Source organism: Rattus norvegicus, chromosome 20, assembly GCF_036323735.1.
Source record: "Rattus norvegicus strain BN/NHsdMcwi chromosome 20, GRCr8, whole genome shotgun sequence".
In the NCBI taxonomy this organism is placed as follows: Eukaryota; Metazoa; Chordata; class Mammalia; order Rodentia; family Muridae; genus Rattus; species Rattus norvegicus.
Window position 1 is genome coordinate 32155979 of NC_086038.1, and position 25934 is coordinate 32181912.

The 25934-nt window shown below is 45.3% G+C and overlaps 1 protein-coding gene across 2 annotated transcripts in view; it reads left to right on the top strand.

Annotated features, from left to right (window-relative positions):
• Nucleotides 1–5262: 5262 nt before the first annotated feature.
• The window catches only part of Dcbld1 (discoidin, CUB and LCCL domain containing 1), a 93151-nt gene continuing 72479 nt past the window's right edge, over nt 5263–25934 (top strand). The window contains exon 1 of one of the 2 annotated variants that reach the window (XM_228172.11): nt 5263–5487. In XM_228172.11, the coding sequence (XP_228172.5) occupies nt 5403–5487 (85 nt within the window). In that variant the 5' untranslated portion in view covers nt 5263–5402. Of the gene's footprint in view, nt 5488–7419; nt 7463–25934 lie in introns of those variants that run through there. The other variant, XM_063279672.1, reaches the window with a different exon arrangement.

Below are 25934 nucleotides of genomic sequence, written 5' to 3' on the forward strand. Positions count from 1 at the left end.
AGCATCAATTAAATGTTTTCCTTTATAACCATTCCTGGTCACTGTGCCTTTTCTTAGCAATAGAAACCATAACTAAGACAGCCCTCTTTCTTGGGCCTCTCAGTTTCCCTTGTACCTCTCTTCTTCCTCTCCTGCTCTCCCCGCTCTTTCCTCCATGACCAGGTCCAGTCTGCTGGCTATGTTTAATCCACTAATTTCTCTCCATGCTCTAGTCTCTTCCAGATGCCTCTGGCTGTACTTTCTCTCTCTCATATTTACAATAAAAATCTTCTCCTTACCCACACCTTGGCCTCATTTTATATAATGATCTCAAAACCTCTACCACTTAAGTGCTAAAATTATAGGTAAGCACCATCTCTCCTCCCCCAAAACATGCAAAATATAAATCTTTAGGGTCACTGAGATGGCTTACTGGGTAAGGAGAACAGTTGCTGCCAAGTATGACAATCCGGGTTTGGACCCTACCATGAACAATATGGAAGGAAGAACCAATTCCTAAAAGTTGTTCCAACACACTCAGACATGCACCATAGCACACACACACACACACACACACACACACACACACACACACACACACAACATTACCCCACATACCATCATCATCTCACACACATTTTTTTCTTCTGGTTGCCACTTGCTCTCTCTGACACATAGCTGTATTTCTTAGGGAAGTTCACTTTAACTTTTTTTCTTTCACAATCAAGTTGTACAATAAATTTCTATTCAAAGATAAACAAATTCATCTGACCTGTCATATCTATCTGAAAGTAATACTCTGGCTTTTATAAGAGAGTCTTGTTCTATCTTGGTTTGAGAGTTAATGTAATAAGACCTCGAACAAGAACTGTCTACTTGCCTCTTTCAGTGAGTATGAAGGAGAGAGAGAGAATACCATCCAGACATATCTGGAAATTCACAACTCAAGCTAAAGTCTCTAAGGCAGACACCAAAATTCATTCAGTATCTGTAGATCAACATTTAAGTTACCCTGTGAAAGTAGGAGGCAAAGAACACACACACACACACACACACACACACACACACACACACGCCTATGTATGGATGAAAGTGCTGTTGTGGAGAATGGAGAACGGAGAATGATCTGGAAGCTGAAGAGGCAGGTAGCCTGAGTAGAGAGAACAGCCACAGAACCAAAAATCTAGTGTCCAGGCTGAGAAAGAACAAAATGAAGGGCTCGTATTTTCCTGCCATAAGCTGTAGTATTCAAGAATTTTTTCCAGACCTAGACAAGATGGCTTCCCAATGGCCATCAGCAGCAAGTTGTTTTGTTTTTTAATCAGCAGGGAAGCTGGGTGTGGTAATGCACAAGGAGGTTTAGCTCTCAGGAGGATCCTAGAGCTCAAGGCCAACCTTGAACATATAGCAAGCTCACATGTAAGGCAAACACAAACTATACAGGATCCTAGCTCAAAATCACAACACTATGACCTTCTTTCTGTCTATACTCGGTAGCAGGAGACAGATGCCTAGAGGGTTTCCATTTTGTATCTCGGGTCTCATCTTCAAGGTCATTTCCATTTTATATGTCAGAGTCACTCTAGGTTAAGGATAAAATTGTCTAGGTCATCAGACTGAACCAAAATCTGTTTTGAGGTTTTCTACTTCCTTTAGAACATAATAGATTTGCATTTCTATTTAATTTCTTTTATTAAAGCAAACTAAGGCATATATACTATATACACAACTAAGGTAGGACCTACGTGCCATTGTCTGTCTGAAAACAAACATACATTGCCATAAGATATGCAAAACGAGCAGTGAATGGTAAATAAAGGGATCGGTGTGTCAGTCGCTGATGGTGTTGCCTCTCCCTGTGACTGGTTTCCACCTCACTGTCGGACTTGTCCAGGTGAGCACTGTTCTCCTTAGAGAAACTTGGGACTTTTATAATACCTTAGCTTCAAAAAAAAAAAAATCAAAATGAAACCAGGTGTGGTGGTGCACGCTTTTAATTTCTGCCCTTGGGAGGTGGAGACAGGCAGATCTCTGAGTTTGACGCCAGCCTGATCTACAAAGTGAGTTCCAGGACAGTCAGGAATACGGAGAGAAAATCTGTCTCGGAAAACAAGGGGGTTAAAAGTCAAAAGGAAGGGTCTGAAGAAAGGGAGTGATGGTTAAGAGCACAGGCTGCTCTTACAGACTCACACAGCAACTCACAACTATAGAAACTCCAGTTCCCGAGGATCCTAAATCTTTCCCTTTATCTGGCTGACAATTTCAATAGAGAAAGGTAAAACTATTCATATCAAAGTATTAACTGAGGTGGAAAAGATGCCCCTCTTCTGGCCGTCCTTAGGCACCAGGTTTACATATATGTAAGTGTACATATATGTATACATACATGTATACATTCAGACAAAAGACTTATACACAGAAAATGAGACCAAATAATTTAAAATCTTTTTGAAAAAAAAATCTGGGGAGAAATCTTAAGATTAAAACAGGCACATAGTCTTGATATAAGAATTTGTGGTTTGATATATTACTTTAGGCCACACTTCTTTATCTCATTATATAGGAGAATGTAATAGCGGTAATATATTTACATTTGTCAGCCCATCCTATCGAGCTACATCCGGGTCATTCCTTACTCTCCTGGCATGGCCAACATTGAGATCAGACTGTGTTTACTTCTCTAAGTTATTTCTATTGTATGAAAGAGTTTTTGTTTTGTTTTTGTTTTTGTTTTAGCTATACATTACCTTATGAGGGTTTATTAAAAATAAAAAGGTATTCAAAGGATTTATTTTCATTTTATGGCTTCAGTTTGCCTTCGTGTATCTCAAGGGCTGGGACAGCAAACATGTGTCCTCCCACTTGGCTCTGTCTGCTTTTCCTCTGAGACACAGCCTCACTCTATCACTCAGGCTGTCAGTGAAGTCCTGCCTCAGCCCCTGGAATGGTGGGGTCCCAAGACTGTGTCGTATGCTTGAGTACTGTTTTCTCTTAGCTTATGGGGGTTGGCTCTCCTTCCAGTGTGTGGGTTCCAGGGGCTCAACTTTGGTCCCACTGCACCTTCACCTCTGTGGAGTTCCTACTGCCACTGGCCTCTGTGGAGTTTTTTGTACAGAATTTTTCTTCATGTTTGAGCAAAGGATGGTATAATGGAAGTCAGTGGGTCCTCCCTCACTACCCGATCCTAGATCTTTCCCTTTATCTGGCTGACAATTTCAATAGAGAAAGATAAGACTATTCATATCAAAGTATTAACTGAGATGAAAATGTCACCAGGGCCCCCATGACTCAATGGATTCCTTGGTGGTCAACAATTTCACTTGTCATTCATGGATCATAGAGCTAAATGTGTTAGAGGCGGCCAGCAGCTGTCCAGATTCGCCTTCTTAGAAGGAAACTTAAGGGAAAGGATGTGGCCAGTGAGATGCCCAGTAGATAAAGGGTCTGCTGTCAAGCAAGGCTGACCTGAGTTCAAGGCAGGAGTCCAGCAAAGTGGAAAGACAGAAAGAACTCTCACCAGCGGCCCTCTCTTCCACAGGCGTGGACCCACACAGACACACAACACAAATAAAAATGTGACTTGAAAATTTCAGTTAAAAGTCTGATTTGGTGGTCAAATTAATCTTAGCATCTGAGAAACAGAGGCAGGGGAGTATCTGTGAGTTCCAGGGCAGCCAGAGCTACATAGTTAGGTTCTCTCCCGAACAAAACAAAACAAAGATTTATTTTTTTGAAAGGAAACAAGAAGGTAACGCTAGTAAAAGTTTCCTTATTGAGGTGTGTGTGAAGATAATATTTTCAGGGAAGTGTATTTACTTTTGATTTGAACATGAGCCTACTGTTTAAGTATCTCCTTTACACCCCAGATCTTTATATACACATTTATTAACTCTCCATGACAACCGGAGAGAGTTAACCTGAAGGCCAGTGAATCTGTTCCAGCCAGAGCTGAGCAAGCCTCAGTTTGTAAAGCTGGAATTCTTTCCTCTGGGGTTGCCGCAGAAGAAGGTGCAAAGTCCACGGGCCAAGTCACACTTTGAATTTCAAAAGTTAAAGTGTAAACCAGGCAGGAAGCGAGGGCCTGTATTCCCCTAACTCTGAGAGGTGGAGGAAGAACATTTCAGAAGTTCAAGGTCAGCTCCTGCTACTTACCAAACTCAAGAAAACCCCTCTCTACTCGGACAACAAACTTAGATCGACATCTGCCAGTTTAGGCTTGGAGTTGGGGAGTGGAGAAGATTCCAAAGATCGCTTGGCCTTGGAGGATCTGAACCTTTCTCAACCCCGTTGCACTTCTAGATATACTAATTCCCAGAGGCCACGGAGGTGGTGTGCGAGTTAGAGCTAAGGTTGTGTCCTCGCAGAGGAAGGTCTGGAGGTCTTAAAGGGGAAAGTCCTTAAAACTAGTATTAACCTTCCCTCTGTCCAGTTTTACGGCCAGGACTCCAACTGAATGACTCAGTAATAATCTTCAAACTCTTCCGCGGTCCATCCAGTCTCTCTCAAGACTTTCCCACCACCTCAAAGAGGCGCCTCAATTACTGCTCCGTCTGAAGTTTTCGGGACTTCTCTGAAGACACGTCAGCTTACATTTCTCTCACTGGCCCTACTTGGCACATCTGTTCCCACATCTGGCCAGGCACCCACCTGTCTACCGAGCTCCACCTACAACTGGCCTCTTCCCACCTTTTAATCCTCTGAACAACTCAGTTCTCTGCCTTTTACTCTCAGAGAGGGCATTGCCTTCTCACCATCCAATTAGATCTCTCCAAATGGGCTCCGAATACACTCTCTATGTTACAGAGTGCAAACTGTAGTGAGCGATTGTTTCTACGCTCTGCAAAAGCTGCGTGAATTTAAGCACCCAGCCACATGGAATGAATGAGACAACGGAATGAATGGAGAGAAAAAGAGATGAATGAATGGATGAATGAATGAACGACTGAGATTGAATGAATGAATGAGATTGAATGGACTCGAACTGTGTTTCAAGCCACTGCCATCATCCCATCAGATTTCGGGTGCCTTGCATCGCCTTGGCCCACCAGCTCTAGGGTGGAGCTGACATAGTGCCGGAGGGGCGGAGTCTGAGCCGCGGGGCTTCGGCGGGCCTGCGCGCCAGGTGAACTTTTGATTTTCATTTTCTCGTGAATCTGGGCAGGTGGCGCGGGGGCGGGGTGGGGTGGGGGACGAAACCGGGCGCCCCCCTTGGGAGACCCGTGGTACCACTGGTCACCCCGGGGAGGGGGCGGGGCGGGGCAGGGCGGGGAAAACACGCCCTCTCGCGGGCGCGGGCGGCCCACAGGGATCGGTGCCGTGTGCCCGCGCCGCGCCGGGCCGCGGAGGAGGCTGCCCCAAGCGGGCAGCGGCGGCGAAAGCCGGGCCGGGCGGCCGATCCTGCGGGTCTGGAGTCTGGCGGGGCCATGGGGACCGGGGCCGGTGGGCCGGGTGTCTTGGCGCTGCTGTTCGCCGTGTGCGCTCCGCTCCGTTTGCAGGCGGAGGAGCTGGGTGAGTGACCGCGGGACCCGGGGCTCCGGGAGGGCTGTGGGCCTCGGGGGAGCCTCCCGGGGGCCGGCGTTCTCCGCCAGACCCGGAATTGACTGAACTCAGCGGGTGCGTTCTGGATCGCGCCCCAATACTCCTTCCTTCCCCCCATAAACGAGCCCGGAAGCTTGGCGCCTGTTCCCCGGCTGCCTTCGCGGTGTCCTCGCCCGGCCACTTAGTTCCCAGACTTCTCGACCCTTCCCGGCGGGTGCTAGTGGCCTGGCCCTGCGTGCGCGCCCGGCGTTGCCCCGCCAGCTCCTGGTCTCTGCCTGCAAGTGAGGGTGCTTCTGCGGGCTGCCCCGGACCCGACTGCAGACGGGGCCCCCGCAGCCCCACGCGTGTCCGGTTGGAACCTTGCGGCTCAGGTCCCTCAAGGGTATTTGAGCGAGTCGACTGCGGCCCAGGCTGCTTTTCCTCGGTCACTGATCTTTGGCTTTCTCAGCGCTACCGAATTTACCGAATCCACCAGATTAAGGCAGGAAACTGGTTTCCCAGCCCTACATGGCTCTACTTCATTAATCTGCTTTCATTAGTTCTTGGGTTGGACGAGTCAGCTTTCTGTCGTCTTCCTTCCTTCCTTTCTTTCTTTCTTTCTTTCTTTCTTTCTTTCTTTCTTTCTTTCTTTCTTTCTTTCTGTTTTTGTTTCTCTCCTGCCTTTGCTCCTCTGTAACTGGGGTTAATTAATGGCAGTGAGTTTATGCGGAATACTTGAATACCGCCCCCGCTATGCTTTCTGGGGGAACAGAAATCGAAGCTAAACTCATAGCTGGAATTGTTTTCATTGGATAATGTATTCATTCACCCAAACATTCAGCATGTTGATAGCATTAAAAACATAAAAGAAAAATGTAAAGTTATTTTGTTTAGAGTTACTGTAACACAGTCTAATGTATGTTAGTTAGATTTGCACTATGTAAAGTTTTATGGCTGCTTTATAAAGGTGCTGTTTTGTTTGGGTTTCGGTGGTGCTGGGGGGGTCCTTGCAAGACCTTCCAACAATCGAACTATATATTCCAGCCACAGAGTGTTTGAATCATTGAAGACACTTTCTCAAGTCCATGTTTGAAAATGTAACATTTTACATTTATTTGGTGTGTGTTTTGAAGGAGATATGGTTTTAATTATGTGTATTTGTGTCTGGGTTGAGATAGACGCATGTTGAGTGCAGATGCCCTCAGAGACCAGAAGGGTCTGATCTCTTGGACCTGGGGTTTCAGGCAGAAGTGAGCCCGTGGGTTGTGAGTCCTGGGAATCAAGCTTGCGTCTGCCGAAAGAACACTATGTGCGTTTAACCTCTGAGACTTCTCTCCAACCGCATGTTACAAATTTTTATTTAATTTCTTGTTATTATTAATATTTGCTGTTTGAGGCAGGGTTTTATTTTGTACTTCAGGCTAGCCTGAAACTCTAGGAACACAGACTACTCTTGGATTCACGGTAATTCTCTTCATGCCTCCCAAGTGCTGGGATTGCAGGCAGGAGCCATTATATCCAGCTCGACTGGTTGTTTTCTCTCTCGCTTTTGCCTATTTCTTCTTAAAATTTTTACTTTGTTTTAAATTATGTGCATGTGAGTGTAGGAATCGTCTGAGGCCAGAGGCCACAGGTCCCCCACCACCACTTTCCCCCCTCCTCCCCTCCGCCCCCATCCTTCACCCCCCCCTCCGCCCATGTGACTAGAATCAGTTGTGATCACCTGATTTGGGGAGCTGGGAACTGAACTTGCATCCTCTGCAGGAGCTATATAACCTCTTAAGTGCCACAGCTCATTTTTTTTCTTTCTATTTTCCTTTCTTGCTTTTTGTTTGCTTTAGCCATGGTCTTTTGTAGAGTAGACTTCCTGCCTCAGACTCACCGTTTAGCCTGAATGCCTGATTCTCTCTTTCCTCAGCCTCTGAAGATGGTGTTATCGTGGTGGACAGGCACATCACCACAATCTGTGAGTTCGCCTCCCAGCCCGTCCTCCACAGGAAAAGGCTAGCCTGGGCTAAGTGAGCACTTCAGAAGACGATTGTGTAGATTCTTAGCCAGCTTCAGATCTTAGACCTTGTTGCCTTTGACTGATGGAAAATACTGTCCTTAGGGTTGTCGTGGAGCATCCTATGTATTTAGGATTTTACAGTAAACGAGCACTCACTCACCTTTAGCTGAGGCACTTTGGAAACAGAAGCAGGAGGATTGCCCCCAAATTAAGGCTAGTCTGGATTATGTAGTAAATATCTGGCCAGCCAGGGCTGCAGAGTCTGTCAAAATAGCAACCCGCCAACCAAATGACCAACGAAATAGATGTGGGAATTTACACACCCAAGGTAAAACTTAAGTTTGGAATATTTACCGAAAGAGTAGTGATGAGTTGTTTTTCTTTAAACTCTCATTTTTTATTGTCTGTGTATTGTATGCGTATGTGTGGAGATTAGAGGACAATTTGCTAGAATCCTTCCACCAAGTAGACTCCAGGGATCAAACTCACATCCTCCAGTGGTGTGACAGAGAACCCCTTTACATCTCACCAGCCCTGTTTCTTGTTTTTGAGGCAAGGTCTCACTCTGTACCCCAGAATGGCCTAGAGTTCACTATGTAGCCCAGGCTATCCTCACACTTGCTATGTAACCAAGAATGATCCTCCAGTTCCTATCCTAATCCTCCTGTTCCTCTGATCTCCAAGTGCTAGGACTGCAGCTTGAACCATCTTGTATGGCTTCTATGAGTTTTGAAGTAGTTTCCACATTGGTGGTCTTCCAGAGTACATGGTAGGACAGTTTTCAAGTGTTCATAAATGTGAACATCCGTACAGACTTTAGGTCAAGGGATTGCTTCAGGGTCCAGGTTATGGGGTTGGTGTCTTAGTTTGGGTTTCTATTGTGAAGAGATACCGTGACCACAGCAAGTCTTATAAAGAAGAACACTTGATCGGGGCTGGCTTACAGTTCAGAGGTTCAGTCCAGAATCATCATCATCATGGCGGGAAGCATGGTAGTGTGCAGGCAAACATGGTGTGGAGAAGGAGCTGAGAATTGTTCATCTTGTTCATCTGCAGAGTGGACAGCTTGAGATTCTGAGACCCCAAAACCCACTCCTTAGTGATGCGCCTCCTTCTCCAAGGCCACACCTCCTAATAGTGCCATTCCCTGTGAGCCTATGGGGCCATTTTTATTCAAGCCACCACAGTTAGGTAGTATTAGGGGTGAAGTCAGTGCTCTCAATGCTTAACATTCATTAGTTTACTACATTGTCTTGGACCTTTGTTCCCGGAGTGTGGGGCTTCCTGGTTACACAGTCCCTTGAATCTGCCTGGCTACCAATATCTGAGGAAGCATTGCAGTTAGAGTTCCCTAATCTTATTGATTTGTTAAACACACACACACACACACACACACACACACACACACACAGAGAGAGAGAGAGAGAGAGAGAAAGAGGGTTTGACTGTGTGGCCCAGGCTTGTCTGTGTAGCTCTGGCTGGCCTCAGACTTATGGCCTCAGACTACCATTACAGGCTAGCATTACAGGCACGGGCCACCACACCATGTTTCCACCTAAGTTACTTCTGATGCTCGTCAGTGATGCTATTCAAACATTTTTGTCTTAGGATCTGGTGGCCTCATGGGGCTGCTTTGATTCGTTTTTCTGGTTGCTGCTTTCACTCCGTTTCCTAAACTCCAGCCTTCAGTGCATTTGCCCAGCACCCTTCCCTTTCTTTTGCCTGTGCACTGAGACTCACTCTCCCTCGGGTCTGTATTTCCATAAACTGTTCCAAGTGATTTTAAAAGTTTTGAGTAATAATATGACATGTAAGTTGCTCCTTTGTATTGATTCTCTCTGTATCAATCTGTAGGCTTGGATTTAGTCCAGCCTTAAGATCTCAGTTCTAGAGACTAAAAAATGCCCTTAGTTCTTTTAAAGGCCGGGGGCTGGGGATTTAGCTCAGTGGTAGAGCGCTTACCTAGGAAGCGCAAGGCCCTGGGTTCGGTCCCCAGCTCCGAAAAAAAGAACCAAAAAAAAAAAAAAAAAAAAAAAAAAAAAAGGAGTGAAGTTCTTTTAAAGGCCTTCTGTACTTATTCTTTGACCATTTCATATAGGTATAACTGGTATTTTAGTTACTTCCCCCCCCCCCCATTGCCCTTTCTTTGTACCTCTGATCCCCTTTCCCTCAAGTCCCTCTTGCACTAAGGTGTTCATGTGATGTTTGAATCCCCTGGGTTTATTAGAATGGCCTGCATGAACGTGGCTGTGGGTTTTACTAGAACATGGTTAATTCACCAGCACATACACCACTGAAGAAAAATGACTTCTTCCCCCCAGCAATCCACCTGCCAACAGTTCCTTCACTGGGGCGGAGCCTCTCGTCCATCGAGAAAGGTCTCCTGACATACTCTGCTGCGGGTCTGCTGGGCAGTCTAAGACGCTCTGAGTTCTTGACTGTAGAACGGGTTTTAAGCTCAGAAGACAGTATTTTCCCATCTTCCGGCTCTCACATGCTTTCCAACATACCCTTGATTGCTGTGATGGGATCAACAAATCCTGATTCACCAAAATATGTACACACGGGGCGGGTGGGTACTGATTTCCTCCCAGTGATTTAAATATTGGCCAAAAAATGAAAGCAAGCAGTTGTTACTTTGAAGACCATCTCCTGGATGCTTACAGATTGCTTTGAAAACCACGGCCCACTCGTGATTTATTGCTGTTATATGGTTATTGTCTAATCGTCCATCAGTAATGTTCACTTGGGTAGACATGTGACCCGCTGATATTTGATGTTTTTGGGATGTGGCATTTAAAAAAAAAATAAGTGCAAGTTTATTCTGGCACCTTCTGCACCACCCTGCCTTCTTGCTGACCTTCCTAGACCTTATCAGTCCAGGGGAGTGTCCCCATCCCCCCAGGCTCAGCCAGCCCTGGTTACCATCCCTGTCATCCTTGTCGCAAGCATCTGACAGAGACACCCCGCGAACATTGCTGAGTTGAACTGAACAATCTCCTTGTGTTTCGGAGACACTTTTGAATCATCCCTCTAATGAGTGGAAAGAAGAGAGTCAACGGAAGCTTAATGAGGTTCTTTATGTGGGTACATCTGTTGCTTCCACTTGTTAATTGTGTTGACTAAGCCCAGCTCCTTGGCATGCTGAGTTTTATATGTAAGGATGCCAGCAGAGCAATCTTCCCGAAGCTCTGGGCTCCGGTGGAATGACTGATTTGCAGTATTCGGAAACATAGTTGTACCTCAGATCTGGGAACCAAAAGAAGCCATGTTCGAGAAGTCAGCCAGCAAGTCACTGGATGTTCTTAGAGCAGGATTTGAACCCTGAATAGTCTTTCACATGCTTTGGTAATTTTTCATAACTTGAGCCCGTTAACTTTATAATATAAAGTAGAGTTGAAAATCATGAAAACCCCATGCTTTGAAAGTTGGACCTCTTATCGTTTATGAGGGATTATGGGGTGTGTTTCTTTGTTTTCTTGTTTGTTTGTCTCTTGGTTTTGTTGTTGTTGTTTGTTTTGTAGTGCAGGCTGTTCTTGAACTCTCTTGGTAGGTAAAAATGACTGTACTCTTGATCCTCCTGTCCCTATCTTACACGAGCTGGGGATGGAGGCATGTACCACTATCACAATGTTTTCTGCTTATAGTTTGTTTACTTTTTGTGGTTTGTTTGTTTGTTTTGAGACGAGGGCTCTTAGAAAGGACAACATTTAATTGGAACTGGCTTACAGGTTCAGAGGTTCAGTCCACTATCATCAAGCCTGGGAAGCATGGCAGCGTCCGGGCAGGCGTGGCGCTAGAGGCGTTGAGAGTTCAATGTCTTCATTCAAAGGCACCCAGACTATCTGGGTGGAGCCTGGGCATAGGGTGAGACCTCTAGAGCTACTCCCACAGTGACACACTTCCTCCAAAAGCCACACCTCCTAATAGTGTCACTTCCTATGAGCCAAGCATCTTCAGACCACCACATCCTGGAATCGCTGTCCATTCCTGCATCTCCGTGTCCTCCTCCCTCAATTCTGTTTTCTTTAGAGCACTTGCCCTCTCAAGTAGAGTGTACCAGTTACATTTTTATTAATGTGTGTGTCTCTTCCTCCTGGACTGTAAGATCCAGGAGAAGGTTGTGTGTTGAACGGTACCTGGAGCATGCTCAGTAGGGCTTTGAGCTCCCTGAGGATCGATGGGGTGAGAAGGTGGTGGAAACGTATGCCCACCTCTTGCTGAGGCCCCAGTCTGACTGGTTGGGAATCAAACCCTGAGCACAGGAGAGTAAGGAGATAGTCTGACTCGACAGTTGTTAGGAGGCAAACAGTCTGAGAGGAAGAATTTAACAGAACTCAGGCTGGTGAGATGGCTCAGCTGGTAAATTTGCTTGCTGCCAAACAGGGCAACCCAAGTTCAATCCTTGAGTCCCGCACGGTGGAAAGAGAGAACCAACTCCCACAGGTTGGTCTCTGGCTTCCACAGGTACAACAAAGCAAGCATGGCCCGCCCTCTCCCATGTATACACACCAAAAATAAGTGACAAAGAACTTGCTCTGCTGTGAGACGTCTGACTCTGAGGACTGAAGGTTAAATACTGTCAGAGACTCTGATGCACTGGGGACCAAGCCTTCAAGAGCCAGCCTTACTAGACACTGCAGATCCACATCATAACAGCCATGTCTGTGTTCAAGAAAACAGCAAGGTTCAACTCTCGACCTTCTGAGGTTTCAAGTCCTCTTTTAGGTGACAGCTGGAGCGCTGCTGTGAGTAAGGAAGCCCTTGATACCCTGGGAATAGGACAGGTGAACTCGTGGATCTCCTGATAGATGTGCACACACGTGAGGTCATGTGAGGGTAATAACCAGGCATTAGCGACATTAGTCATGGAGGTGTATCGCCTAGTGTGTTAAACAGTAGGTAGAAACAAAATACAAATAAAAATATTTATGAAGAACAATAAAATAGCCTTTTTTCTAGAACCCCATGTATGCCAGGCTGGCCTTGAATTGGTCGTGTGGTCGTGGGTGACCTTAAGTCTTGATCTTCTTGCTTCCACCTCAGGGCCAGGATCACCAGCGTGTATCTCCAGGCTGGCCTTTTTGTTATTTTGAAATGGTCTTGCTCTGTGGTCTCTGTTGACCTTTCACCTGCCATGTGTGAGCACGCCTCCTGCCTTCTTTTTTTTTTTTTTTTCTTTTTTCCGGAGCTGGGGACCGAACCCAGGGCCTTGCGCTTGCTAGGCAAGCGCTCTACCACTGAGCCAAATCCCCAACCCCCGCCTCCTGCCTTCTGATTCAACCTTGTTTTTCCATCTAAATCTTTTTCTTTTAAGCCTAGAGCACCCGATATTCCCAGGCGCTCTCCCATTCAAGTACTAACCAGGCCCAACGCTGCTTGGCTTCTGAGATCATATGAGATTGGGTGCATTCAGACCGTAGACTCCATGTAATTCAATTACAATCACTTTGAAAGCTATAAAAGGAACTGAGATCTAGAAAGACGGGTCCTTTATCTTGGGCACATGCACTCTGTGCGTGTAAAATAGGATGCAGGGACATTGCTGACAAGCCCAAGTGCCTTCACATGGTCCCTATTCACACAAGGAAACCATCGTGCGCTTGTGCCCAGGGGATAACTACTTAAAAAAATTTTTTGGAGGAACCTGATGCCAGAGGGTAATTTGTGTAACCAAGCTTTAAATTAACAGTCTTTGTCTTCTCTTAGGGGTAATCACGTTTGACTCGTGAAAGTCCTAATTAATAGCTAACCATTTGCTTCTGTGACACTGTGATAAATTCAGACTCCAGAATGCACAAAGGCCATGCAGTTTTCGGGACTGTGGAATGACAGCGCACTTTCAGGAATGCGCTCTAAGGCTTGTTTTCCCCCTCGAGTCTTGTGCTTCATACCTTACTAGACTCTCTGTCTCTCCCCATTCATAAGCCGTTCTCTGGTCAGTCAGCGCCGATTGCTTTCCCTATACGTGTTTATTTATGTCTGCTCAGACAAGCATCCACGTCCTTTGCTTTTGTGTTTTTTCTGTAGTTGACATTCATGAGTAGCAGAGTAGCTCTGGACCTTACTTAGATCCTGGCGTTTGTGCTTTATTGACTTACACACCACATATTCAGAGTCAAAATGAGTATTAGCAAGTTGACAAGTACTGTGTTCCAATTTTAGGAGTAGAAATTGAGGATAAAGCTATCCTGGACTGGTAATTCAGACACTTTCCATTTTTAAAAGATTCATCTCAGTATCCCGAGTACTCCTTTAGTTTCTTCTTCCTTCTCTGAGTGCTTTTGGCAGGGCCAGCAGGATAAGTATTACAATAGAAATGGAACACTTCCGGGCTGGAGAGGTGGCTCAGCAGTTAAGAGCACTGACTGCTCTTCCAGAGGTCCTGAGTTCAAATCCCAGCAATCACATACATGGTGGCTCACAACCATCTGTAATGAGATCTGATGCCCTCTTCTGGTGTGTCTGAAGACAGCTACAATGTATTCATATAGAATAACTGAATAAATAAATCTTTAAAAAGAAAGAAAGAAATATAAAATTTCCAAATCATGAGCTTTATCAAGCACTCTAGGTGATTGTCAGGGGTGACACTTGAGTGCTTTAACCCACAAGCCTGTCATTTCAGAGCTTCTCTTTAGGGAACCACATGATTGGAAGCAAAATGAAGGACCTCTGTTAGAGGTGTAATAATGCTTCTCAGGTAGACAATTTCCTGACTAATCTAGTAAAGAGTACTTGAGTAATTAAAAAGGAAGGGTAATAATTTCCCGTGTAATTTTTATAAGAAACCCTGAATTAAACATTACTATTTTCTCCACAGGGTTTTTATTGTTGTTGTTTGATGTTTGTTTTGTCTGTTTGGTTCCTTTTGATTTTGGTTTTGTTTTGTTTGAACTCCAGCCTCACAGTGTAGCCCAGGCTGGGGTAGAACTTAGTAGCCTAGGTTGGCCACACACTTAATAACAATCCTTTTCCCTAAACCTTCCGGGTGCTTAGATGATGGGTGTGGGCTACAAGCCTGGCTGTTTGTGTTCTTTTTAAGACACAAGAGTCTAACTGCGAATGACAGAGGGTGACATGAACTTGAATTCCATGACTGGGAGCCTGGGCAGCCTCCTCCAGTTACTCAGTTATCCTAGGAGGTTAAGGCGAAGGTGGAGGCAGGGTACAGTGATTCTGTTCTGTGGTTTTTGGAGTCAAACTAGGTTCATTCTGTCAGTCACATGGGCTCAGTTATGCTGGTCAAAGCTGTACCTATCCCCGGGCGATGGGAGGGATCTGTGGTAAAGAAGGACTTGGGGGCTTCACGTGTGTTTTGTTGAAAGTATTCTTTAGACTGTGGAGTGTATACTTAGATATTTAAGATATCACTTATTGTATGTGTATGCATATGAAGTGAACCACCATTGTCTATTAAAATGACGTATAGTATAGAGAGTCCTTACAATATCCTGTCTGTCATCTTTACGATTTACGTGATCAATTCTTGGCAAGGGCCCCTACACTGTTCTTTGTGTGTGTGTGTGTGTGTGTGTGTGTGTGTGTGTGTGTGTGTGTGCCGTACCCCCACCACTCCCCCGCCTTTAAAACTTTATTTTCTTATTGTTGGGAAGGGGAGTCGTGAAGGAGGACAGACGACAACTTTGTGGAATTGTTTCTCTCCTTCCACCTTTACACAGGTTCCAGAGATCCAGAAATCAAGCTTGCTCAGCAAGGTCCCCACTGAGACATCTCAGTGGCCTAACATTGTTTTTTTGAGGCAGGGTCATCATGTAGTCCAGGTTGACCTTTTAATTTACTATGTAACTGAAGATGGCATTGAACTCCCGATCCTCCCGTGTTTACGCCTGTGGTGGTTTTGAATAGGTATGGGCTCTATAGACTCGTGGGTTTGATGCTTGGCCTATAGGGACTGGTACTAACTGGAAGTGTGGCTTTGTTGGAGGAAGTGTGTCACTATAAGGGCAGGCTTTGAGGTCTCCTATGCTCAAGCTACACCCAGTGTGGCATTCAGTCCCCTTCTGCTGCTTTCAGATCACGATATAGAACTCTCAGTTCCTTCAGTCCCATGTCTGCCTGGATTCCACCATACTTCCTACCATGATGATAATGCACTAAACCTCCCCAGTGAGCTTAGCCAGTCCCAGTTAAATGTTTTCCTTTATAAGTTATACCTTGGTCATGGCGTCTTTTCAAAGCAATAAGACCGTAGCTAAGTGGGTACCAGGGCCTGGGGTGTTGTGATAGGCCTGACTATGCTTTGTTTGGAGGAATGTGGATTTGGGGGCTTTGGGTTAGGAAAGCAGTGGAATGCTCTAAGCATTACCTAATGGGCTATACCAGTAGAAGCATGGGAGACAGTGGTGCTGAGGGTGACTTGAACTGTGGAGGCCTGGCTCAAGAGGTTCCAGGGGAGAAGAATTTTAGTATGTTGCCTAGTGGTTGTTCTCGTGATGTTTTGGTGAAGAACGTGACTGCTCTTTGTCCTTGTGGGAAGAGTCTGCCTGAGGCCAAAGAAAAGACCTTTAGGTTATCTCTGTTAGCAAGGAAATCTCTGAACAGCCTTCCATGGACCCAGTTGTGTGGTTACTGCTATTCGCTTTTAATGAAAAACAGTGATGAGAAGGAGTAAACTGAGCAAGGTTAAGTACAAAATACAGATTGAGAAGAAAGGAGCCGCCAATTAGTGGAATGTGCCTGCGTCCTAAATTCAGGGAGATAAATAGCTTAAGAAATAGAATAAAAATAGAATAAAATCCCTTGGGGATTTGGCTCAGTGGTAGAGCGCTTACCTAGAAAGCGCAAGGCCCTGGGTTCGGTCCTCAGCTCCGGAAAAAAAAAAATAAAGAAAGAAAAAAAAAATAAAGAAATAGAATAAAGGGAATGGTAGCCTTGGGGTATTGGGGAGGGGAAGACCCCACCCAGCTAAGATTCCATTCTGTGCAAAGGAATTAGAGAACTGTGGAAGTCAAGGTGGGGTGATACACGCCTTTAATGCCAACACTCTTGAGACAGGCCAGCGGATCTCTGAGTTCAAGGTCAGTGTGGTTTACAGAGTAACTTCCAGGATAGGCAAAACAGTGAAGGAAAGCATTGAAAACAAATAGCTAGGGAAACTGTAATTGAAAGGGGTGGGGGTGGGGCAGGGTCCAGCCCCTGCAAGCCCCAGATCTTGGCAGCTTTGGCCACGTGGTTCAGGCTTTAGAGACAAGGACAGAAGAAAGGAGTTATGGAATCTCCCTCTATGAGTAAGGAAAGCCACTGAAGCCTGGTGTGTGGCATGGGTGTCCCTTCATTGTGTGAAACTGTAAAGGTGAAACCTGGGTTGCCTCAGAGACTCTAAGAGACTTAGAGATGCCAGAGCCCTGAGATACCTGTGGAGGAAAGTGACTAGACTAACAGGAAGTGGAACCAGTCCAAGAGAAAGATGTTGTAGTCAACAATGACCGAAGGAATTTGAGATCTGAAGAGTGTTTTCGACGTGGGGCAGGGAGATATTGAGCTTGGAGTTTGTGCAGTTGGTTTTGTTTTTGTTTTTTTTTCCTCACTATGATCGTTTTGGTACAGTGATACTGTATATCCTGTGCTGTTATATGTTGAAAGTATTCGATCTCTTTCTTCATCATCATCGTCATCATCATGCTTTGATAGGGGATTACAGTTAGGAGATTGCACAAATCTCAGATGGGGGTCAGGGAGTGGAATGTGGTGGTTTGTATAGATATGGCTCTCATGTGATTGCATGCTTGGCCCCTGGGAAGTGGCACTATCAGGAGGTGTGGCTGTGTTGGAGTAAGTGTGTTACTATAAGGACAGGCTTTGGGTTTCTTATGCTCAAGTTCTGCCCGGTGTGGTGTACAGTCCCCTTCTGCTCCCTGTAGACCAAAATATAGAACTCTCAAAGCTCCTTCTTCAGCAGCACGTCTGCTTGAATGCTGCCATGCTTCCCTCCATGATAGTCATGGACTAAACCTCTGAAATTCTAAGCCAGCCCCAATGAAATGTTTTCAGTTATGAGTTGCTTTGGTCACGGTGTCTTTTCACAGCAGTAAAACCCTAAGACAACCCTCAAGTGCTGGACGGAGTTGCAGCTCTCACTACTACACCCAGCTTCCTGATTTATTTTCTGAAAACTATAAATACAAAACAAAAATCACTTGCTTGTACGAAAGATAATTTGTGGACAATTTCAACCTCTGTAATCCAGAGTAGCTCTGTACTTGGTACTGTTTGGACATCTAAATTCAACAGAAAAAGTCACTTGGATACTTTTTGGTGTCTTATTTAATATAAAATCAACATTAGAAAGTGTGCATATTCTTGAGCTGTGAGCCATGCAGTGAGGCCTTGTTACCAAGTCAGAGCATCAGAGCTAAATACCTGGGACAGAACCGATTCCCACACATTTCCCTTTGACCTCCACCTGTAGGCACAATACACAGTAAGAAGGAAAAACAAAGCATATTCTACAGACCTCCCCCTATTTAGTTATTTATTTACTTATTTCTGGATGTAGGGTCTCTTGTATTCTTGACTCAAGAGCTGAGATTGTATGTGTGAGCCCCCGTCTACCACACCCATTTATGCAGTTTTGGAGATTGAACCTGGGACTTCTGCATCCTTCACGGTGCCCACTAAACCACATCCCCAGCTTGCCTATATGCTGCCCTCTTCCTCCCTCTCCCTTCTCTCCTCCTCCCCCTCCTCTCCCTCCTCCTCCTTCTTCCCCCTTCTTCTCCTCCTCCTCTCCTTCCTCCTCCCCCTCCTCTCCCTCCTCCTCCTTCCTCCCCCTTCTTCTCCTCCTCTTCTTCCTCCTCCCCCTCCTCCCCTTCTCCTCTTCCTCCTCTTCTCCTCCCCCTCCTCCCCCCTCCTCCTCTTCCTCCTCTTCCTCTTCTTCTTCCTCCTCCCCCTTCTCCTCCCCCTCCTCCTCTTCCTCCTCTTCCTCCTCTTCTTCCTCCTCCCCCTCCTCCTCTTCCTCCTCTTCCTCCTCCCCCTTCTCCTCCTCCTCTTCCTCCTCTTCTTCCTCCTCCCCCTTCTCCTCCTCCTCTTTTTCCTCCTCCCCCTCCTCCCCTTCTCTTCCTCCTCTTCTCCTCCCCCTCCTCCTCCCCCTCCTCCTCTTCTTCCTCTTCCTCCTCTTCCTCCCCTTCCTCTTTTCCTCCCCTCCTCCTCCCCCTCCTCCTCTTCCTCCTCTTCTTCCTCCTCCCCCTTCTCCTCCTCTTCCTCCTCCTCTTCCTCCTCCCCTTCTCCTCCTCCCCTTCCTCCTCTTCTTCCTCCTCCCCTTCTCCTCCTCTTCCTCCTCTTCTTCCTCCTCCCCCTTCTCCTCTTCCTCCTCCTCTTCTTCCTCCTCCCCCTCCTCCCCTTCTCCTCCTCCTCCTCTTCTTCCTCCTCCCCCTTCTCCTCTTCCTCCTCCTCTTCTTCCTCCTCCCCCTCCTCCCCCTTCTCCCTTCCTCCTCCTCTTCTTCCTCCTCCCCCTTCTCCTCCTCCAATTGTTTTTCAGGTTTTTGATGGCACAATTACTCTGAGAGGTCCAGCCGGCCTTGAATGCTCCATGGTCCTCCTTAGTGCTAAGTTATGGGCCCATTTTATCACACCCAGCCAAGATTTCTTAATTAGTCCTCAATTTAAGCAACAGCAGGATCACCTGTATTAGTAAAATTAGCTGCCAATTTCCTTTGACTTCTTTATTCTGAGAGGCTAGTCAGTGTAGAGAAAACAGTTGACTCTGGGAGCTGGAAAGATCAGTGATCTCACAGGGAACAGGAGGGAGTTGAGTTCTGGTCTCAACTCCCACACAGCTGCTCACAATCTCCTGTTTGAGGAGGTCGGATGCCCTCTTCTGGACTCCACAGGCACCAGGAATACGTGTGGTGCACGTACATACATGCCAGCAAAACATTCATATACATTAAGATAAAAAATAAATATTATGGGCTGGAGAGATGGCTCAGTGGTTAAGAGCACTGACTGCTCTTCCAGAGGTCCTGAGTTCAATTCCCAGCAACCGCATGGTGACTCCCATCTGTAATGGGATCTGATGCCCTCTTCTGGTGTGTCTGAAGACAGCCACACACTGTACTCATGTAAAATCAATAAATCTTAAAAAAAAAAAAAAAAAAGAAACTTGCACTTTTTTTTAAAAAGAAAATATGGGATTACATATATTACCATGCATGTCTAGCTTGACTTCTTGATGTATGCTTAGTGTTGGTTGTTTTGAGACACAGTCTGGCCTTGCTCTGACCAGAGATACTAGTACATTAGGGCTATGCTGACCTGGCATTGAGTGGGCATTAGATAAATCCTGGGAGTGTATTCTAATCTGACTTTCTCAGCAGTTTAAAGCCTTAAGCAGGGGTTGGGGATTTAGCTCAGCGGTAGAGCGCTTGCCTAGCGAGCGCAAGGCCCTGGGTTCGGTCCCCAGCTCCAAAAAAAAGAAAAAAGAAAAAAAAAAAAGCCTTAAGCATACACAGCCTCGTTTATCTATAACCACACCCTTTATGGTTAGTAATTTAAAGAAAACTGATATACAGAAAACATGTCACTTCTCAGTTGATCATATAGTGAAAATGCACTGCACTGGAGCAGTCACCTAATTATATATATACACAAATATACATATATACACATATATACATATATATATGCTGGCTTTTTAATGTCAGACCATATAGTTCAATTTCAGTATCATTTTTAGACCTCTTAGAGACCAAAAGTTCACTTCTCTTCTTGGATGTGCTGTATAAAGATATCTTGTAATTTTTTTCTTGAAAATATGATTTTCTTTTCACTTATTAAAGGCAAATTTAATGCAAATAGTTATCCGGGGATTTTAAATTAAACTACTTAACACGAGGCTTGAGACTCACATATTTGAGACTCACACATTTTTAAAACTGTAAACTCCCTGAGGTGTTAAGATTTTTATCCCCTTTGTAAACAATGACATCTGTTGCTCTAAAAAATAATTCTAGGCACCAATAAAGTCTCACCAACATGGCTTCCTAAATGTGAGCTGAACAGGGACAAAAATAAACAAGCTAACACTGATGGAGAAACACTGTAGGGTTGATGGAGGCCTCACCCCTACACAAAGAACTTCAGGTAACTAAGAGAGCAGGAGAACAGTCTTCTCCCAGGAGGAACAGACCAACTGGTTATCCAGTACCAAATGGTCAGTCCTGAAAATGCGAGAACAAATGGTGTCGTACAGACTGAACAGGTTACGTCTACGAGTTTAGGGTTATCTATGTACATTATGTATGTAACAACTGCAGATGAGGAAAAGTTCATGAATTTGAAAGAGCAGTGGGAGGGTTTGGAAGTAGAAAGGGGAAATGATGTGATTATACTACAATCTCATGAAACAAAAGAAATTAAAAAAAAAATTAACGGGCCAGCGAGATGGCTCAGTGAGTAAAGGATGCTTGCAGCCAAGCCTGGCAACCTGAGTTCAATCCCTGGAACCTGTACAAATGGTGGCTGGATAGCATCAACTTCACAGAGTTTGTCCTCTGCTCTGTGCACACACCATGACATGTTCTGTCCCCCGAAACATTTGCACATGCACACATACGCACACAATAGTATTTTAAAATTCTTCAAAAAGTATGCATGTATTTATTAATATATAAAACGGGCATTGGTATTTTGCCTGCATCTCTGTGTAAGGATGTCAGAGTCCCCGGGAACTGGCGTTATAAATAGTGGTGAGCTGCCATGTGGTTGCTGGGATTTGAACTCAGGACCTCTGGAAGAGCAGCCAGTGTTCTTAACCCTTGAACCATCTCTCCAGTCCGATATTTTTGAAAGTTTAAAGAAGGAATTATTTTTAGAAGTAGGGTGTGGATTTGACATTTGATGTTTTTTCTTTTAGACAAACTTCTTTGTGTTAAGGAAGGAACCAAGTGGGAGCTACAAAGACAGTTCTCCAACCCCAACAATACTCACCTTTAACTTAAGGTGTAGAGACCAGAGCCGGATGCCACTGGTTTTACTTGTAGCACATTAAAGAATATCAGTGAATTGGGTTTTCAGGCTGTGGTATACAATTCGAAGATCTTTCAATATCAGAAGTGTAGACCACAGATGGCATTGGAAGTATGTGATGGGCCTGGAAATGCCTTGCTTGTTTTTACATGGTATATGTCCGGTGAAACTTTCCTTTGATAAATTTTGGTTTTGATCATTTCTATGGGGAGATTTTAATTGTTTTTGCTTGTTTCGTGTTGGGACAGTGTGGTGTAGCACGGGCAAGCATCGAGTTCATTTTGTAACTGAAGGAGTCTGCTGTGCTAGGACTACAGGCGTTCGGCATAGATACTGGTTTTTGTTTGTTTGTCTGTTTGTTTTATGTGGTGCTGGGGAAGAGAACCTGGGACTTCATGCCTGGGCAAACCCTCTGCCGGCTGTGCCCCATTCCCAGCCTCTTTAGCCCCTCCCCCACCTCATGTCTTTAATACATAAAGAAAATAAATTGCTTTCATTCACCACTCTGTAGGATGCAGAGTCCAAGACTAAAGGCCACTGGGCCTGTGGTAGAAGATAGGAGAGTCAGAAACCGTGCATCCTAGACAGAAGGAGACAAAACTCATCCCCATGAGGACCTTGCGTTCAGTAGTATTAGGATCATGGCCTAATTCACTCATTATCACATCTTACAGCCCTGCCTCTCAGCGGCAGTGCACTAGGACTTAAGTGTCTAAAATGTTAATTCAAGGAAAGACAGCAACCACAGCACCCAGACACAGACGGAAGGTTAGCAGAAGGAATTTGTGAAAGCACGATTTGGCCATGCTGTGACTGACCCCAGGGGAATTTTGCAGCTTGGAGAGCCATATGAAGTTGTCTCCCATTGTGGCCAAATCTTTATCCTCCTGCCGTCAAGAACTCATTGTATTTGGGTTTAGCCTGGAAAGGAGGGTAAGACACTTCCAAAGGACTGGGAGCTGAGCGCTGCTGGAGGGCAAAGGCCACAGTGAGGACACTTGCTGAATCCCGTCCATGCAGGGTCCATGCAGGTGTTTGTAAGCTGCTGGAACAGCTGGCTGCATCAGCACATGAGCATCCGTTTCATCTGTGGTGAGATAAGGTTGGTGAGCCTTAGCAGACAGTTCAGAAGAACTCACCTGGTGGTCGTGCTTTCTAACAGATAACTGTGATGTCATTCAGTATAGCAATAATAGCACCCTAGAACTGGATAACTATTCTGTTTTAAGGTCACAACTTTTGCTTTACTTTTTTTTTTTTTTTCCAGAGCTGAGGACCGAACCCAGGCCTTGTGCTTGCTAGGCAAGCGCTCTACCACTGAGCTAAATCCCCAACCCCTTTGTTTTACTTTTTTATTCTCCCATGGCTGCTTAAGCACTTCTGCCTTTATTCTTTCATTTCATATATATATGTGTATATATATATATACATATATATATATATATATATATATATATATATATATATATTTAAGTTTATCGTTATTGTAGAAAGGGGTTTGTCCTGCCCTCCACAGGCATGTGGCTATCGGAAGACAAGTTTGTGCAGTCTTGTCCTTCATTTTTCCCCGAGTTCTGGGCATTAGTCTTAGCTCAAGCACCTGCTAAGCCAGTGGTTCTCAGCCTTCCTAATGCTGCAACCCTTTAATACAGTTCCTCATGCCATGAGAACCCCCGGCCATAAAATCCTTGCTACTTCATAACTGTAATTGTTACTGTTAGAAATCATAATGTAAATATCTGTGTTTTCCAGTGGTCTTAGGCGACCTGTGACAAAGGGTCGGTCGACCGCCTCTAGTGGGTAACAACCCTTAGGTTGAGAAGCGCTATGGTTCTGGCCAGTCTTGTTTTTCCATTCCACCTGGCTGTACATAAGGCATAGTTGAACACAGTTGGACAACGGCAGTGCTTCTAAGAGTCTGTCTCACAGTGAATTAGTGATACCTTGGGAATCTGGCTGCCTCACCACCAGACAAAGAGCGTGGTAATGATTGCAAGCTTGCCTTTGTGGTTGAAAAGATTGCAGCCATGCAGAACTTGTTTGATCTCAGACACGGGGAGCAGTTTTCTCACACCCACACCTGGGTGATTGTGTACGAGGAGACCTGTTAGAACTTGAATATTCGAGGAGCCCAGATGGAGCCACAGTGAGCTCAAGTCTCTAGACGTGGTTTCAGTCTGACAGTATTTCAGGACGCTCTTTCCCAAATTACTGGTTGGAACTCATCAGTCATGCAGGTTCAGGAGGCAAAACCAGTATGCTTTTAGTGAACTGCCAAGCGGAACCAACTGGGAAACAGAACAGTGGGTTGCATCTACTGGAAGAATTGTATCGATAAAGTTTGTTGTGTGGTTTATGTACGCGTGCCTATGTGTTTGCTTGGGTTGTGATAAATCCATGGGTCATAATCAAATAGGCTTCTGTTTTCAGTCTAGGAACTACTAACTAATCAGTCTGAAAGTATTTGTGCACTATTCACTCTCCATTACCCAGATAATTCTTCCACAAGTGCAAACCCATGGAAAGCGGTCTATGCTTATATGTATAGTGTATGTTCATGTGTGTGCATACGAATACATGGGCACACATGTGCATGTCCATGCGGAAGCTAGAAGTCCGTGCCATGCTTCCTCACTGTCCACCTTTTGTAAATATATGTATTTATTTACTTATTTCTTGACAATTTTTAAAATTATATTCATCCCCATTACCTTCTTTTAACCTCCCTCTTAGTTTCTGGAATCCCCCCTTTCTCACTCTATGTGCACATGCATGTATATTGTGTGTATGTGTGTGTGTGTGTGTGTCCCACTAAGTTTAATTGGAGTAGCTTGCATAAGTGCATGTAGGGGCGTTATTTACTACACCTCAGGCTTCTTACCAGTGGTTATAGCATTGAAGAAAAATGACTCCCCTTCACCTAGCAGCCTTCTTTTGCCAGTGGCTCCTTACCCAAGGGACCTCACAAGTCCATCCCCTATCCCTTCTGGAATGTTGATGAACTCCATTTGTGCAGAACTTGTACTTCTGACTCAGTTTGGGTTTTATTACTGTGAGGGGACACCATGACCATGACAACTCTTCTAAAGGACAACATTTAATTGGGACTGGCTTACAGTTTCAGAGGTTCAGTCCATCATCATGGTGGGAGGCATGGCAGCATCCAGGCCCACATGGTGCTGGAGAGGAAGCTGAAGATTTCTCTATCTTGATTAGAAGGCAGCTGTGGGGAGACTCTTATCCACTCTGGGCAAAGGAAGCCTGAGCATTGGAGCCCTCAAAGCCTGCCTATTCAGTGATGCATTTCTTCTAATAAGGCCACACCTCCTACTAGTGCCACTCCCTATGGCCAAGTATTCAGACACATGAATCTATGGGGGCCAAACCCATTCAAATGACCACAACAGTAACCATAGCTGTTGTGAGTTCATGACCGTAACAGCATGTCCTGTCCAGAAACAGCCTTTTGCGGAATATACATTCGTTCCTCTCCCCTTTTCACTGTGTTCCCTGAGCCCTGGGGTAGTGATATAAATTATCCCCCCCCCCTTTTTTTTTCTTTTTTCTTTTTTTTTCGGGAGCTGGGGACCGAACTCAGGGCCTTGCGCTCGCTCTACCGCTGAGCTAAATCCCCAACCCCGATCCCCCCCTCCTTTTTAAAATAGTTTTCTAAAACGTTTTATTTTATATGAGTACACTGTCGCTGTCTTCAGACACACCAGAAGAGGGCATCAGATCTCATTACAGATGGTTGTGAGCCACCATGTGGTTGCTGGGATTTGAACTCAGGACCTCTGGAAGAGCAGTCAGTGCTCTTAACCTCTGAGCCATCTCTCCAGCCCCAAACAATCCCATTTTGATTGGGCATAAAACAATCACTTATTCTCAGTACTTTAGACACTGCCCACTGCATAAAAGAGGCTTCTGTGACCAAGCCTGAGAGAGCAGCCCTCCTCTATGGGTAAAAGCATTTAGTAGGCAGTTTGACAAGCTGTCAGTTTAGCAGAGTGTCAACAGTATTCCCCCACCCACTTACGCTTGCCTTCAGCTGAGGCTCGTGATTCTCTGTTCGTGGGCTTTTGACAAGGTGTATAGTAACAGCCCCCGATTGAGACTGGTTCTCTCCCTGAACTTGAAGCTAATCCATTCGACAGTTCCCAACCTATGGGTTGCCACCCTCTTGGGAGGAGGAGGTAGTAGGTCACCTAAGATCATTGGAAAACACAGAGATTTACATTATGATTCATAACGATTATGAAGTAGCAGTAATTTTATGGTTGGGGGTCACCAAAACATGAGGAACGTTATTAAAGGGTCACCGCGTTGGGAAGGTTGAGAACCAGAGGCACCAGTGAGCTCGGGATCCACCCAACACTGGGATTGCAGAGAAGAGGTACCTTAGCCAGCTTTTTCTGGGTGCTAGGGATCTGAACTCAGGTCT